This window comes from Kryptolebias marmoratus, linkage group LG11 (assembly GCF_001649575.2).
Source record: "Kryptolebias marmoratus isolate JLee-2015 linkage group LG11, ASM164957v2, whole genome shotgun sequence".
NCBI lineage: Eukaryota > Metazoa > Chordata > Actinopteri > Cyprinodontiformes > Rivulidae > Kryptolebias > Kryptolebias marmoratus.
In genome coordinates this window covers 27239198-27253737 of record NC_051440.1, presented here as the reverse complement: position 1 = coordinate 27253737, position 14540 = coordinate 27239198, and the positions used below count along the sequence as shown (strand labels likewise).

General features: G+C 45.4%; 1 protein-coding gene across 3 annotated transcripts in view; it reads left to right on the top strand.

Annotated features, from left to right (window-relative positions):
• gnao1a (guanine nucleotide binding protein (G protein), alpha activating activity polypeptide O, a) overlaps positions 1–14540 on the top strand; it is a 79921-nt gene that overhangs the window by 40927 nt on the left and 24454 nt on the right. For all 3 annotated transcript variants that reach the window (XM_017438985.2, XM_017438986.2, XM_037978304.1), the window contains exon 4: positions 13860–14020. In XM_017438985.2, the coding sequence (XP_017294474.1) occupies positions 13860–14020 (161 nt within the window). The remainder of the gene's footprint in view (positions 1–13859; positions 14021–14540) is intronic.

Here is a 14540-nt window from a genome sequence, read left to right as displayed (position 1 = left end):
TGAGTCAGACAAACAAGGACTCTAATGAGCCTCCATTGTTAGGAGAGTGAGAACAATTTGCAAGCAATCCAGCTTACATCACATCTCAGCTTTAAAAGCTCAACTCCACACTCTCTACTTCTGAACTGAGAAAGCTCCTCGGAGGAGAAGCGAAACGTCTTCAGCTACAGAATAGAAGTCCAGTTGTTTTTGTTTTTTAACTTTTTTTGAATTTACCATGGCCTGGATGACTGAGAATCTACACCAGCATACATCCATGAGATATTTTGCTAACAATCGGAGAGGAGCACGCAGGCAGTTACAGGATCGCTGCTCATCTTAGTGACCGGCGATAAAAACGTCCTGATGTTTTAGCTTCTAAGTTTGCTTTGGTGACAAACATCAACAGTTTCAACAAACAGGAAATAAATCCTCCAATCAGAGATGGCTTCAAGAAAATATAGTTTGGATGTTGACCTGGATGTAAATCTCTTTATTTTATAAATACTTGAAATTAAAAGTTAGTCATTTGGAGTCACCAGTGTTCACAAACACAACCGTACATCTTTTCTGCACGTTGAACAAAACGAATCTGCGCAGGTTTCCAGGTTCGTTTGTGAACTTTAACGAGCGAGCAGAAACTCTCCCCGACTCGTACGGTCCTGGTTTTCCTGCTCGCTGATGTAAACATTCCCATGAACTGGAAACCGTCTGCATGGATCCTGTCACACACACACACACACACACGCGCGCGCGCGCTGACGTTGGTGTGTGTGTGTGAGCATCCTGCAGACAGAAATCTGAATGTATATTTGATGAGAACAGTTGTTTCAGTTTGTGTTGATATTTTCACACGGGGCGTGAGGAGGTCAAAGGTCGCAGCTGCCGAGTCTGTTGTGTGTATTTTTGTTTTCTGACATCATTTTGGTGAATTCTTCCGCGGAGCTGCTGTCGTCCCTGAATGCAGCTGTTAAATAATGATGAGTGACTGAAACACGATGAAGATTAGGATCTCTGAGACGGATTGGAGCTGACAGGAAGATTAAATTCACTCTGAGTTTATCGTGAAGTTAATTCTTCTTCGTTTAATAACCGTATCGGGTTAGTTAGACAAAATATACGTTTATTCAGGCTTAGTTTGTTTATGTTTTTCATTTAAATCTTTTTAACGGCATTACTAGTTGTGTAGTTAATTACATGTTTGGAATAATGAAAACAAATAAGAACAAATGTTCTTAACAAACAAAATAAAACAAGTTAAAAGTAAATTTAACAAAATGTCCTAAAGGAAGACACAACAAATGAACAGGCCGTGCACGTTCACCTGTCTGCCGTGCACGTTTACCTGTCTGCCGTGCACGTTCACCTGTCTGCCGTGCACGTTTACCTCTCTGCCGTGCACGTTCACCTGTCTGCTGTGCACGTTTACCTGTCTGCCGTGCACGTTCACCTGTCTGCCGTGCACGCTCACCTGTCTGCCGTGCACACAAAGAGCAGCAACACAATCAGTGTGTTGTGCTCCAACACAGGAAGAGCCGGACAGATGGAGGCTCAGATAAACAACAACAACAACAACAGTAGAAACCTTTTGTGTGATTTCTCAGAGTTGTGTTGGGGATGACTCTCAGCTACTACCACACCTGTACACATCTGTATGATGCTGATTTGTTGTGTTCACACTGAAATGCTTTGACTGCGTGATAAACCTGATGCTCCATCAGTTCAGGTGGTTCAGTCCACTCCTCTCCTCACACTCAGAGGTGTATTTGATAAGGGGTGGGGTCAGAAAAGGGGCGGAGTCAGATCTAGGTGGGCTTGTATTACGGCTGAAGCTTCATCAGCTTTTATTTATTATCTCTGGTTCACTCGTTCTCAATCCCTGTGAGATTACCTGCGATTGTAGCATGTACCCGTGTGTGTGTGTGTGTGTGTGTTTGCACACTCCTCTGGCATTTAGAGGGAAATCAATGCCCTGCTGACTACCGCTGCTAATTGAAGGTTAGCAGATAGCATCAGCATGGGTCTCTCTTCTCCGTCGTTCTTCTCTTTCTTCCCCTCTCGCTGCCCTTCTCTCCCTTCCTGTCTTTGGTCGATACGGCTGTATTTCTGTCCACCTCGAGAGCTGCAGTATCCAGCTACACGCCGATACACCATATCAGCTCCGACAAGATGGTTTTTCATCTTCTTGCCTTTTAACACACACACACTGCATTCACTCACTTTCTGTTGCACCATTTCTCAGAAATGGATGGATGGATGGATGGATGGATGGATGGATGGATGGATGGATGGATGGATGGATGGATGGATGGATGGATGGATGGATGGATGGATGATAATCTGATTATTTTAAGTATCCTGCATTTTCAGATATTATTTAAAAAAATGTTATTTAAAGGATCACAGATGTGTTTCTGTGCATATTTCTTTGTTGTTGTTGGTTTGTGCGTGTGTGTGTGTGTGTGTGTGTGTGTGAGGGTGTGTGCGTGTGTGTGTGTGTGTGTGTGTGTGTGTGTGTGTGAGAGATATGAGAGCATGATGATGTTGCAGTGAAGAGGAGCTGTCTCTTATCAGGCCTGAGAGGACAGTGTCATGTCAGCCTGACACTAAGTCCCTGCATCTGTTTCTCTGTGTGTGTGTAGGGGGGGTCTGGGGGTGTGTGTGTGCACGTGTGTTTGTGGGGGTGGGTGTGCGTGTTTGTGTGATTGTGTGTGTCAGGGTGTGTGTGTTTCCAACATATCTGAATGAGAGCAGAGCTCTCCAGATGTTAGGTGATTAATTCTTAAATATCTGTGGTTGCCGTGGTAACGAGGACACCTGAGAGTGAGAGGGGGGGATGAAGATGGCCGCTTCTGACGTGGAGAACACAAACGATGACGAGAGGAAGAGTCCAGTCCTCCATTTTGTGTCAGCATTCCCATTAATGTTTGCTCTTCCTTCTGCTCTGTAAACACTCAGCTGAACTGGGACTTTCTCTAAATATTTACCCGTTTCTCTCAGAAACACACTGAGATCTGTTCAGTTTCTTCTAAAACATTTTGTCTTTTAGCTTTTAGCTTTTAGCTACCGTTTGCTACTTTTAGCTACAGTTTTGCTCATTTATCTTCAGCTCCTGTTTGCTGTTTTGCTGTGTTTGTTTTAGCTTCAGCATTTAGTTTTTTATTTTAGCCCTGGTTTATAAATTTTAGCATCTGTTTTTCAAATGTTAGCTTTAGCATCTTGTAGTCGCTGTTTGGCTCATTTTAGATACTTATTCAGCATTTAATGACTCAGTTTCAGCAGAATCATTCGGTGCATTTCAGCAGGAAGTGCAGATTCTCTCATTAGTAAAAAATGATTGTAGAAAACAGAAGAAGAAGAACTCCCCCCCCAGTTCATCTTTCTTTAAATATTAACTTGATAAAAAGCTGCATCTGTCGCCTCATTAATAAGTGATGTTTAAATGGGGCGTCCCCAGCGTCCGGCTGGAAACAGCTGCAGGAGGACACGTCTGCCCGTCTTAACCTTAGTTTATTTCTTGTATTGATCTGAGAGCTGCCCCTCCTCTTTAGGTTGGATTTCTGCTCTTCTTCTAAACTCAAATTCAGGAAGATTAGGAGTCAGATCAGCTGGTGTGAATAATTTGACATATTTGTGTATTTTGTTCAGATTCGATGCATGAATCGCTCCATCCTCTGCATCCTTTCAGCTGGTGAAGCCGCAGTGAGTCGTTTCCTGCGGTTTCACCAGCCTGACTGGGAGGTTTTTAGCTTCAGGCTCCAAACTCTGACAACGAGGTGTTTGATCTGCTCTAATTCCTCCTCATGAAGCTCCTTCACTCTCCTGCTTCACTTCTCTTTGTGGTTCAGCTCCTGTTGGGGGGGAGAGGCCCACATGCACACACACACACACCCACACACACACACACCCACACACACGTGTGTGTGACATAACACGGACCCCAACGTGTTTGGACTATGAATAAAAAGCTGCTCTTAGCCTCTATCTCCTCCTCTCAAGCATCTTTAATCTCCTCACTGGGGCCTTTTGTCTCCCATCTTCCTTCAACTTCGTCTCTCATCCCTCCTTCCTCCTCCTCCTCCTCCTCCTCTTCTTCGCATCCCAACAAACTGAAAACAGAAGGAAGTTTGGTTTGGTTTGTATTTATACTTGTGCTGAACCACATTTTACCAGGTGATTGTTTTTGTGACGTAAATATCGCAGCATTAGTGTCTAAATGAATATTTTCATGCAGGCTTATAAAGGTGGAGAGAAAAACCGTCACGATGTTTGTTTGTTTTAATCATTGGTTATAATTTAAAGCTGTAAAATAGGTCCTTATAGTTGCCACATTTAGTCAGTTTGTGAGGATTTGTCAGAAAACATTGATCTGTTAGCTCTCAGAGGGAGGGATGGGGACGACTCTCAGCTACTACCACACCTCATTACCAACAACACAACTTAAATACTGCATGTTTTAAGGTTTGACAAATCTGTTATTTCTCAACATAACATCATTAAACACTGGTTTCTGTCAGCAAAGTCAACAAAAAGTACTTTTTAGTCTATTTATTTTAAATCTATCACATTTCTAAATCTACTTTCCGTCTTTTTGGCTTTGAAACCGACATCTTGATGCTTGATCTGTGGTCTTTTGTCCTGCACAGATCAGACAGATGGGCACACATCTACACACATCTACTGCCTCGGTACGTATGAGGCTGAAGATCAGGTCTTAGCTTTGATTTGGATATTTTTATCATTAGATTCAGACAGTTTGGGCGTCTGGCAGCTTCTTGGGGCCAAAGACGGTTTAGAAAGGTCCAAATCTGGCCCACGGGCCACTTCTTAAATAGGTCTGATCTGCAGGATGGTTTTTGAAGACATTTTGTCAGTGGTGTTTGGACACTCAGGGTGGAACAGGATCAATAATGTGGCTGAACCTCAGCCAGTAGCAGCAGATTTCTGTGTCTGAAGATCAGCAGAACCGGTTCTGGATCAGTCCGACACAACGATTGCATTAATCCAAGTCTTTTCACCCGTTTACCTTTTTATCTGATTAAAGAAAGGCAGCTAACGCTAGCTGACTGGATGAAACCCGGGAGGTGTCTTCAGTCCTCGTTTGATTTTTTCATTTTTCCATCAGCTCAGAAAAATAAGCAGTTTTTATTCCAGTTCTTGTGTTTCTCCGTGGAGGAGAATGTGCTCACCCTGCTTGCAACAGTCAGCTGCAGGCCTGAGTATAAAAGCTGAGCTGGGAGGGGGTGGAGAGAGGATGAAAACCAGAGAGCAGGACCTGCAGTCTGCATGGTTCTGTTTGAGTTCAGGACCTCAGTGGGTCCCGTCATGCATGCAGTAATGTGCCTTCACTCAGTTTGTGCTGCTTCTCCTCCCAGGATGGACGGGGGACGGAGGAAGGGGGGGGCAGCCTGAATTATGCAGGGTGATGGACAGAGCGCTGAGGAAGAATAAAAGAAAGATGGAAGATGTTGTGTGTTGTTAAAGCGCCAAGTCAGCCAAGCAGCAAGTGCATCACTGCAGCTTTCTAGTCCCATAATGCAGAAAGTTCCTGCCCACGGGGCGCTGACACACACACACACACACAGCTTTATCACGGTACAATGAGTGTTAAAGGCAGGCGAGGGCTTGGATTTTTATGACCGGTCCAAATCCCCTCAGCCACACGTTTTCCCTCCTCTTTGTGTGAATTCTGATATTTTTATGGTTTATTTTAAACTGAAGTGTTTTGATGCATTTCTTGATCATATTTTTGTTAAATTATTATCTAAAACATGACTGCAGCCGAGTGACGTCCTTCTACTGGAGACAGGCACTGAACCCTGAAGCTGAAGCCACAGAGGACAAGCGCCCCCTGCTGGCTGGTTTCACGTAAACAAATGGGACCTATTTGTACGTTTACGTCGCCGTGGCAGCCATCTTGAATCCGGTTGACTCCTAACGTTAGTGCTGAAGACGTGCATCCAGTAATTAAATTATATAGATATTTTGCTAACAGACAAACAGCTACCTTTTTCCTTTCTCGTGCCTAACTAACTGGTGCTAAAATCCAACACAAGATCTTAATTTAAATTCTGAATCAGAGGTTTTATTTTTGTGAAAGCTGGTGAGTTTCTGATCGCAGCTCAGGAGTGATCGGTTTCATTTCTAAAATGGATTTTCAGAATAAAAGCACGCATGTGAGCGGATTGTACAGCGTGTTCTCGGGATGAGTTGGCTCACATCCAGGCAGGACTCGTCAAGCATCCGCGCGTGTGTGTGTGTGTGTGTGTGTGTGTTGGTATTATTTATAGTTCAATGAAGCATCAGAGCTGAATGTAGCGGTACAGTGTGTGTGTGTGTGTGTGTGTGTGTGGCTGTGGAAATAAGATAATCTAATTTAACAGCACTTATCTCTAATGGAACACGTGCGCGCTCATGTGCGCGCTCACGCACCGTTTGAAGGTTTTAAGTGCTCGTGTCGGTTCTCCTCTGTGAGAAACGGGACGCCGCTCCGTCTCTCTCTCTCTGTCCTCCGGGTGTCTTCGCTCTCCTGTAAGCCCCCCCCCCTTTATACTGTCTCTAGGATACCGAACAGTTACTATGGCAACCAGCCTCGCCGGCCACCTCCATCGAGCTCGCAGCAGTTCGGTCACCTGACCGGCCGTCCCCCCGTGTGATTGGACGCCGTGTTTTGGCCTCGTGTCTCCGCATGCTATTGGTCAGAGCGGAGGGCCCCCCGATCATTTCTCTTTTTGTTTTCATTCCTTTTTAATTCAGTTTTCTGTCTCCGTCTCTGCTCCGCCCCCCCTCACACACACACACCCTTCACCTTCCTCCTCCTCCTCTCAGGATTACAGTGGAAACATTCATGTGTTTATTTCGCTCTCCGGCTTTGATTGAGTTTATTTTAGAAAACGTTTCACTCAGGATGTCTAAATCTGAAATAAATAAAGGCATGAATTCCTCGAAGGATGTAAATCTCCAGAGCTTCAGAGGTCGAATCACGTCCAGTGATGACTTCCTGGGACTTTCATTAAGATCCATCCGCTGGTTCATGAGATATTTTGCTAACAGTCAAACAGGGTCGACTGTAACAGCTATGACCAGATTTAAACAATAATCAGTCTCAGCTACTACCGCACCAGATTTTAGCTCAGCATCTGTCAGATAACAAAGTTGCAAAGCTCAGCTGGTTGTGGCGGCCATCTTGAGTTAGGTTAATAATTATTTCTGTCGTCTTCGTCCTGAATCAGGTCCTGGACTTCCTGTTTCCCTTCATTAATGATCCTGAGACTCGTGGAGTTTATAACCTGCAGGTTAAACAAATCTGAACTCTGAGGAACATCTGTTGTAATTTGGTTTTTGGTAAAGTAGTTTTGTGTTTTATAATTTTATTTAATTTGACTGTTTACACGGATAAGATGTAGTTTATGGTCATTTAGACGAGTTCTTTAAAGCTGGACGATGTTAGAAAACCTACGATTAAAATGACAATATTAATAAGGATAAACTCACATTCCAGCATCAAAGTTTGAGTCTGTTTGACCAAATCTATTATTTGCAGCAGAACCTGAATGCAACGTATTTGAAATATAACGGCCATCATGATGTCATGATGGAAATAAATGTTGGATAATTTCTGCAGCCCTTTCTTTAGCTTCACTTTTAAAATGCTTTAAATCCAGACTTGTATCATGTATTGGTGCAGCCCAGCCTCCTTGGTTGTCTGTGGACGTTCCTGGGCTCCTCGCAGGATTTAACGGTGTAAAAACAGCACCTGAAGTCCTGGAACCAGAACAGGTTGTGTTTGTATTTCACTCCCTCTCCGGTCAGCCTCAGAACGGTGCTGGCAGGCGAAGCGACACACAAATCAGAGGCGTCCTGCTGAGTCAGTGGAACAGATTTACACCGCAAGCCCAACATCAATTTAACATCACTTATTTGCTGATTTTAAATTAGGACGGCTGTTTGCTGATACAGCAAGTCGCTCTCACGGTGTGTTTGAATTTATGTCCGTGCTCTTTTTCCTCCCGGGATGCAGGTTTCCTGATCTCTGTCTTCGTTACAGCACAGACTCTGGAGATGGAAGCAGCCAGAATGAGATTATCCAGCAGCCAGAGATGCCTGTTTAATGTCCCCTCTCTGTCCTGTCCGTCTCTGTCCCCAGCAGGACTTTAATGCACAGATCCTGAGCTGGGCAACAACGAAGCATTAGAAAAATCAACATAATAGTGAGCTGGCATGGTTGGCAGCAGATCATATTTGTATAATTAAGCTGTTAAAGTTATATAACAGCTTGCAGGGGCATCCATGTTAACTACAAACACCACGCTACATGATCTCCTTAACGTCTCCGTCCTCCGAGGATTCATGAAGAAGTTTTAATGCTCCACCTGAGTTTATTTGTGTCTGAGGGTGGGGTGGCAGCTGGAGTTAAACGTAGAGGATGTTTGAGAGGAAAGAGAAGCTGAGAGACGGAAGAAGCGTGGAGAATTAATGACGAGACAACATCAACAACGAGGCAGGTGTGTGAGTTAAAGAGCTGCTGATTCTAAAGGTTTTTCTCCTGACGTCCATTCTACTAAAACTGTGGCAACCATCTTAAATCACGAGGGTTCCAAACATTAATCAGTTGTAGATGTGCACCCAATGACTTTTATTAAAATAACAACAAACGGCCAAAAATGCAGTTCCCAGAGCCTCATGAAACCTGTTGGAACTGCAGCAGCGTGGCTCGCTGCTCAGAGGAAGATTTACCTTTTCTCCTGGATGTTGCAGCTCAGAGAGAAACCTTCCCGACCAGCTGCAGGGATCAGAGCTGCAGCGCTGCAGAGCTGCAGACATGCATGCTCTGCAAACCAGGAGGAGGGGAAACTGTTTCCTAACACTCCTGCTGCTCTTTGTTCATCTTCTTCTCCTGGGAGTCGAAGGGTGGGACTCCATGATTGATTGATTTTTTCTTCTCCGCTCTAAGTGCGTTTAACTTACAGAGCGTCCATTCCCGATATCTGCTGCTCCATCGTCAGAGTGATGGGTGCGGCTGCAGGGAGCTGTGTGTGTGTCTGTGTGTGTGTGTGTGTGTGGTGGGGGGCATCGGAAACACACACATCCATACATGCACAATGTGTGTGTGTGTTGAGGCTCCGCTGTGGGAGTCTGCAGGAGGGCTGAACACCAGTTAAATATTTCATCGCCTACATTATTCAGCGACTGCTGCAGAGAGCGGGGGCGTGGGGGGGAGACCTTGGGAGACGGCGGGTGAGGGAGGTCGTGCGCCCACCTCCCGACGCTTCAGACATCTCTGTCAGTGACGCGAGGCGGACTGATTCCAGAGATGATCCGGGAAATTACTCCGTCCTGAACATGAAACAGAAGAAGAGATGGAGGATGGAGGGGGTGGGGGGAGGAGGAGGAGGAGGAAGAGGAGGAGGAGGAGAAGGAGGAGGATGGAGGGGGCGAGGAGGGGGGGAGGAGGAGGGTGCGGCAAAGTGGAGGGGAAGAGCAGAAAAAGAAAGGGAGGAAAATCAGACTAGATTGCGATTCCGTGGAAAGGAGAATGGTTGCCATGGCAACTGCATCCAAAAGTCACGTAACGCGGAGGAACGAAAGGGTGGGGCGTCTCCCTGTCTCTCTCCTCTGCAGGCAGACAGCAGAGGAGGAGGAGAGGACAGAATGAAGATGAAGGTGTAAAGAAATAAAGCGAGGGGCATTCGTTGCGCATCGACACGTCGGCGGGCGTGTCCGCTCGTTTCCGCCAAGTCGCCGTGACGACAGCGAGAGTCTTTCAGCGATGAAGGATGGAGAAGGGGAGGGAAAGGAGGAGGAAGAGGAGGAGATGTGAGTGGCAGAAGGGGTGATGAAGTCCAGAAATAGAAAAAGAGGAGAAAGAAAACAGGATCGTGTTTAAATTTCTCCAGATCCTGACTGATCTGTCTTCCCTCTGTTAGCAAAATATCCTGTGAACCACTGGGCAACTTTTAATGAAACTCAAAGAAAATAATAATTCTGGGAATTTTCAAACTTGGGGAAATTAACAGGAGTTTATGGGAATAAATGGGAATGAATCTGGAATTTCTAATAGTGAAGCTTGGATCCTAAATATAACTGGAGAAAATATATTTTAGCCTAATTTTGACTAAAACAATCAGATTTTGTTGCTGTGTCGGGAGATAAGAGACACAGATGAGTAGTTGCTGAGGGTCATACAGCACATCTTGTCTGAGCGCTAACAGATCTCATTTTTTTTTAAATTTGACCTTTTTTATTAACATCAAACGATCTTAGCTGAACCCTTTGGTGTGAAAAGCGGCGGGCGATATGCATTTAATTTATTTATTCACACAAAGCAAATTAAACTTTACCTTTTATGGTTTATTATTTATTATTGCCCAGTTTGCCCCTTCTTACCGTGTCTCTGAACTCTGACATTTAGTGGAAATGTGTTTGTCACGTCGCGGTGGATCCAGACGTCTCAGCGAACATCTGCTGCAGCTCGAAACCTTAACGTGAGAAACAAACCGAACCGTGTAAGAAGTGTTGAGGCTCACAGTGGTCGCCACGGTAACCACACACCTCTGTCTCTCACTCCCTGACTTCCAGGTTAACGAGAGGCGGACAGAAATGACTCGAGCAGTTTCTGTGTGAAAACTGAGCTGCGGATTAAAAATTCCTGGACTCGGATGGAACGACGTTACCAGGACCAGGACTTCCTCCCCCTGCTGGACGGGGGTTTATCCGAGGACGAACCTGCTTCCTGTTGACGCGTCGCAGCGTCTCGCCGGTCAGAGAGCGGACTGCGGAGTGGAGTTTAAATGTGGCTCACGGACGCTGTCACCACTGCAGCTTCTCAAGGACGTAGGAGACGGGGAGGAGTCACATCTGCGGCTCGGCCGATCCAACGACGCAGACTCTGGGCTCAGTCCTGACCTCAGGTTTATTTTAAGACACACTAACTGCTCAGACCTGCAAACACAAAGAATTATGGAGAATAAAAGCTAATAAAAAAGGCATCGAATCTTTTTGGCTTTTTCAAGTTTTCAGGCTTCTTTTATCAGAAACTGTTCTTCCTGCTCCACTGGAAACAGAATCTGCATCGCTGCAGTTTGAACTGAGACATTTTGTTGTTCATTATTTATTTTTACACAAAAAAATAATCAGGATTACAATAAACTCTTAGAGATGACTCTCAGCTACTACCACTCCGAATTTTACCTCCATATCTGTAAAAATGACCGGGTCACAGATGGTTTTGTGTGTGATAGGTTTGATTAGCTGTGGCGGCCATCTTTAATCAGGTTGGCTCCAGAAGTTAATCAGTTGTAGATCTACATCCCATCATTACTTTCTGAGAGTTTCATTAAAATTCAGCGGCTGGTTCATGAGATATTTTGCTAACAGACAGACCAGCAGTGAAGAGGACAGCGCAGCTCTTCCACCGTCATAAAGGTTGAAAATAGAAGTGAAGAGGACGCAGAGGGACAAACTGATGGACAGAGGGACGTGTTCAAAAATAGAGACGGAGACTAAACGAAGGATGGGAGGACAACAGATCCTGAGGAGAAACGTGATGCGAAACAAACAGCAGCTCAGGTGGAAGGAGACATGAAGGACAGACAGACGAGGGCAGGAGAGAGGGACATGGACAGGGACAGGAGGAGGGACACGAGGAGGGACAGGAGGAGGGACACAGAGAGAGGGACAAGGAGAAGGACAGACAGGGACAGAAGGAGGGACACAGACAGGAAGAGGGACACTGGCAGGGACAGAAAGAGGGACAGGGAGAGGGACAGACAGGGACAGGGACAGAAGGAGGGACACAGACAGGGAGAGGGACACAGACATTGAGAGGGACACAGACAGGGACAGGGAGATGGACACACAGGAGGACAGGGACAGTGTGACCTGAATGTATGTCCATCAGACCATGCGGTCGTGTTTTAAGCAGCCACTTTCGTCCTCAGCTCTGTCCTCACCGCAGCGGACACTTTCTAAACGAAGACAAGCAGAGTTGGACCAGTGAGTCTTTGTTATCAGTGTGTTTTTGAGGCCAGGACGTTTGTCTCAGATGGTTCCTGTCAGAGGACAGATCCCGAGGAGATGAGCTGGAGACACGACTCTGTGACTCCTGTCAGAGGAAAAACTCAACCATCAGGACCGTGAGGACGTTAGGAACCCTGCAGAAGGCCGAGACACTCTGGAGACACTCTGGAGACAGTCTGGAGACAGAGTGTGGTTCTGTGCCGGTTCCACCGGTGGATTCCTTCAGAACGCCAGCTCGGTTCTTTCGGAGGAACGTCTAATTTCTGCCTGACTGAACCTGGAATAAATCACGGCTTCCGCCTGGTTCTAATCGCTGAGATAAGTCGGTTCTGGTAGTGACCCGGCTGCGCTGCTTATGATGGATGGTTCTGGTGGCTCCAGCGTAACGTGGGTTTAAAGCTGCTCACGTTCACATATATCTGCCGTTTCTGATTTTGCTTTTGTTGCCAGTGTTGCATACATCATGTTTATAGCAGCAGCTGTATAATTTAATCTGTCAGATAATCTTTATGTTTCTGTCCGGGGTGTAAATCTAAAACCTGCTGACTCGGGTTTGTTTGTTCGGCGGATGAAGGCTGAAAGGTGCAATCTGTTCTGTCCAACATTAATTAACAACATATGCTCTGACTTCTAGAATAATCACGAGATTTCCCCTGAGAGTCATCCCCAGCACCCACAGATCCAGGAACATCTTTGTTTAACGTTTGGCAGGGAGGCGGCGGGCGACATGCATTTCATCAAGGACTGATTTATTTATGTACAGAAGCCTGAAATAACAACGATTCTGATCTCAGCTTAGCTGAGTGAAACGATGAGCTTTGAATCATTTCCTGTTTCACCTTTGGCTGGTTTAAATGTCACGAGCGCGGCCGTTTAAAACGTTTCAGTGAAGGACGGAGGAGCTGTTAGAGGAGACAACGGTGTCTCTAACAGAGTTCAAAGGTCAGGGCTGAGGTGGTTCTGGTCTGATTACTGTCACCGCGGGGAGACAACATCAGTGCAGGACCTGAAGTTTTACATCAATCTGAGTCTGATGAGATTTCATCAGAACCATCTCAGAGCATGAATGTTCCTGTTCCTGTCAGCATCAGGACACTTCCATACATGGATGATCTCTGAGGCTCATTAAAGATGAGATTCTGGATGGATGGATGGATGGATGGATGGATGGATGGATGGATGGATGGATGGATGGATGGATGGATGGATGGATGGATGGATGGATGGATGGATGGACAGATGGATGGATGGATGGATGACTTTTCCTGCCTAAATAATATCACATACTGCCTGATAATGATAACTTTGTTGGTATAACTGTGTAAAAATACAAAATAAAANGGATGGATGAACAGATGGATGGATGGATGGATGACTTTTCCTGCCTAAATAATATCACATACTGCCTGATAATGATAACTTTGTTGGTATAACTGTGTAAAAATACAAAATAAAATATTTAAAACTGACAGAAGATAAACAAACATGTTGACTCTGTTTTAAATCTGTCAGCTTTTCCCTGATTTTAACTCTTTTTTTTATGTTTATAGTTCAGATTAAGGCAGAATTTTAAACTTAATCAAATCAAATATTACTTTCTATTCAAATGTAGTTTTCAGCTAAAGCTCATTTGTTTGGTAGTGAATCATTAGTTAGCCTGCATGCTAACTCTTGTAGCTTGTTGCAAAAGCTGAGTTTGTCCCCGTGGTGCACCTTAAAGCTGGGTATCGATCCAAGGAGTTAAAGACAAAACTGTCACAGACATCCGAGTTAGAAAGCCTCAGAGATGATTAAAACAACGCTGTGGCGTTCAGAGCCATCCCTTCATGCTAACCGTTAGCCTCCTGTGTTTCCTGCTGCAGGCGGACGCTAAGATGGTGTGCGACGTGGTCAGTCGCATGGAGGACACGGAGCCTTACTCCGCCGAGCTGCTGGGCGCCATGATGCGCCTGTGGGCCGACTCGGGCATCCAGGAGTGCTTCAGCCGCGCCCGGGAGTACCAGCTCAACGACTCGGCGCAGTAGTACGTCCACGCCGCCGTCTGTTTGTCTGAACATGGGTTTAACCAAACCACACCTGTGTTTTAACACAGTCCGATTATTTGTTGTTGTACTGAGGTGGTTCTTGTGTTTTCAACTTTCTTTAACAAGGTCACAGAGAAGATAAAAAGACAAATCTCTGAGGACGGGATTGATTTTTGTCCACCTGTGTCTGTAGGACAAAGGAAGATAAAATTCAAAGGAGCAATAAATTAATTAATTTTAAAAATGTGAGCAGAAATCTATGAGAGGAACTCTTTTTAGTTTGTTAGAAAAACAAACGTAAAAATATTATCATCCCTGATGTAGTTGGAGCGTCTGAGAAACGCAGAAAGATTTTCTCCAAACACAAGATCCAGGTCCATTTCAGACCCAGCAGGACGGGGACAGAGACCGGTCCAACCTGAGGACAGACACCATCCTGAGGACCCAAAGACCGGTCCATCCTGAGGACGCAGAGGCCGGTCCATCCTGAGGACGCAGAGGCCGGTCCATCCTGAGGAC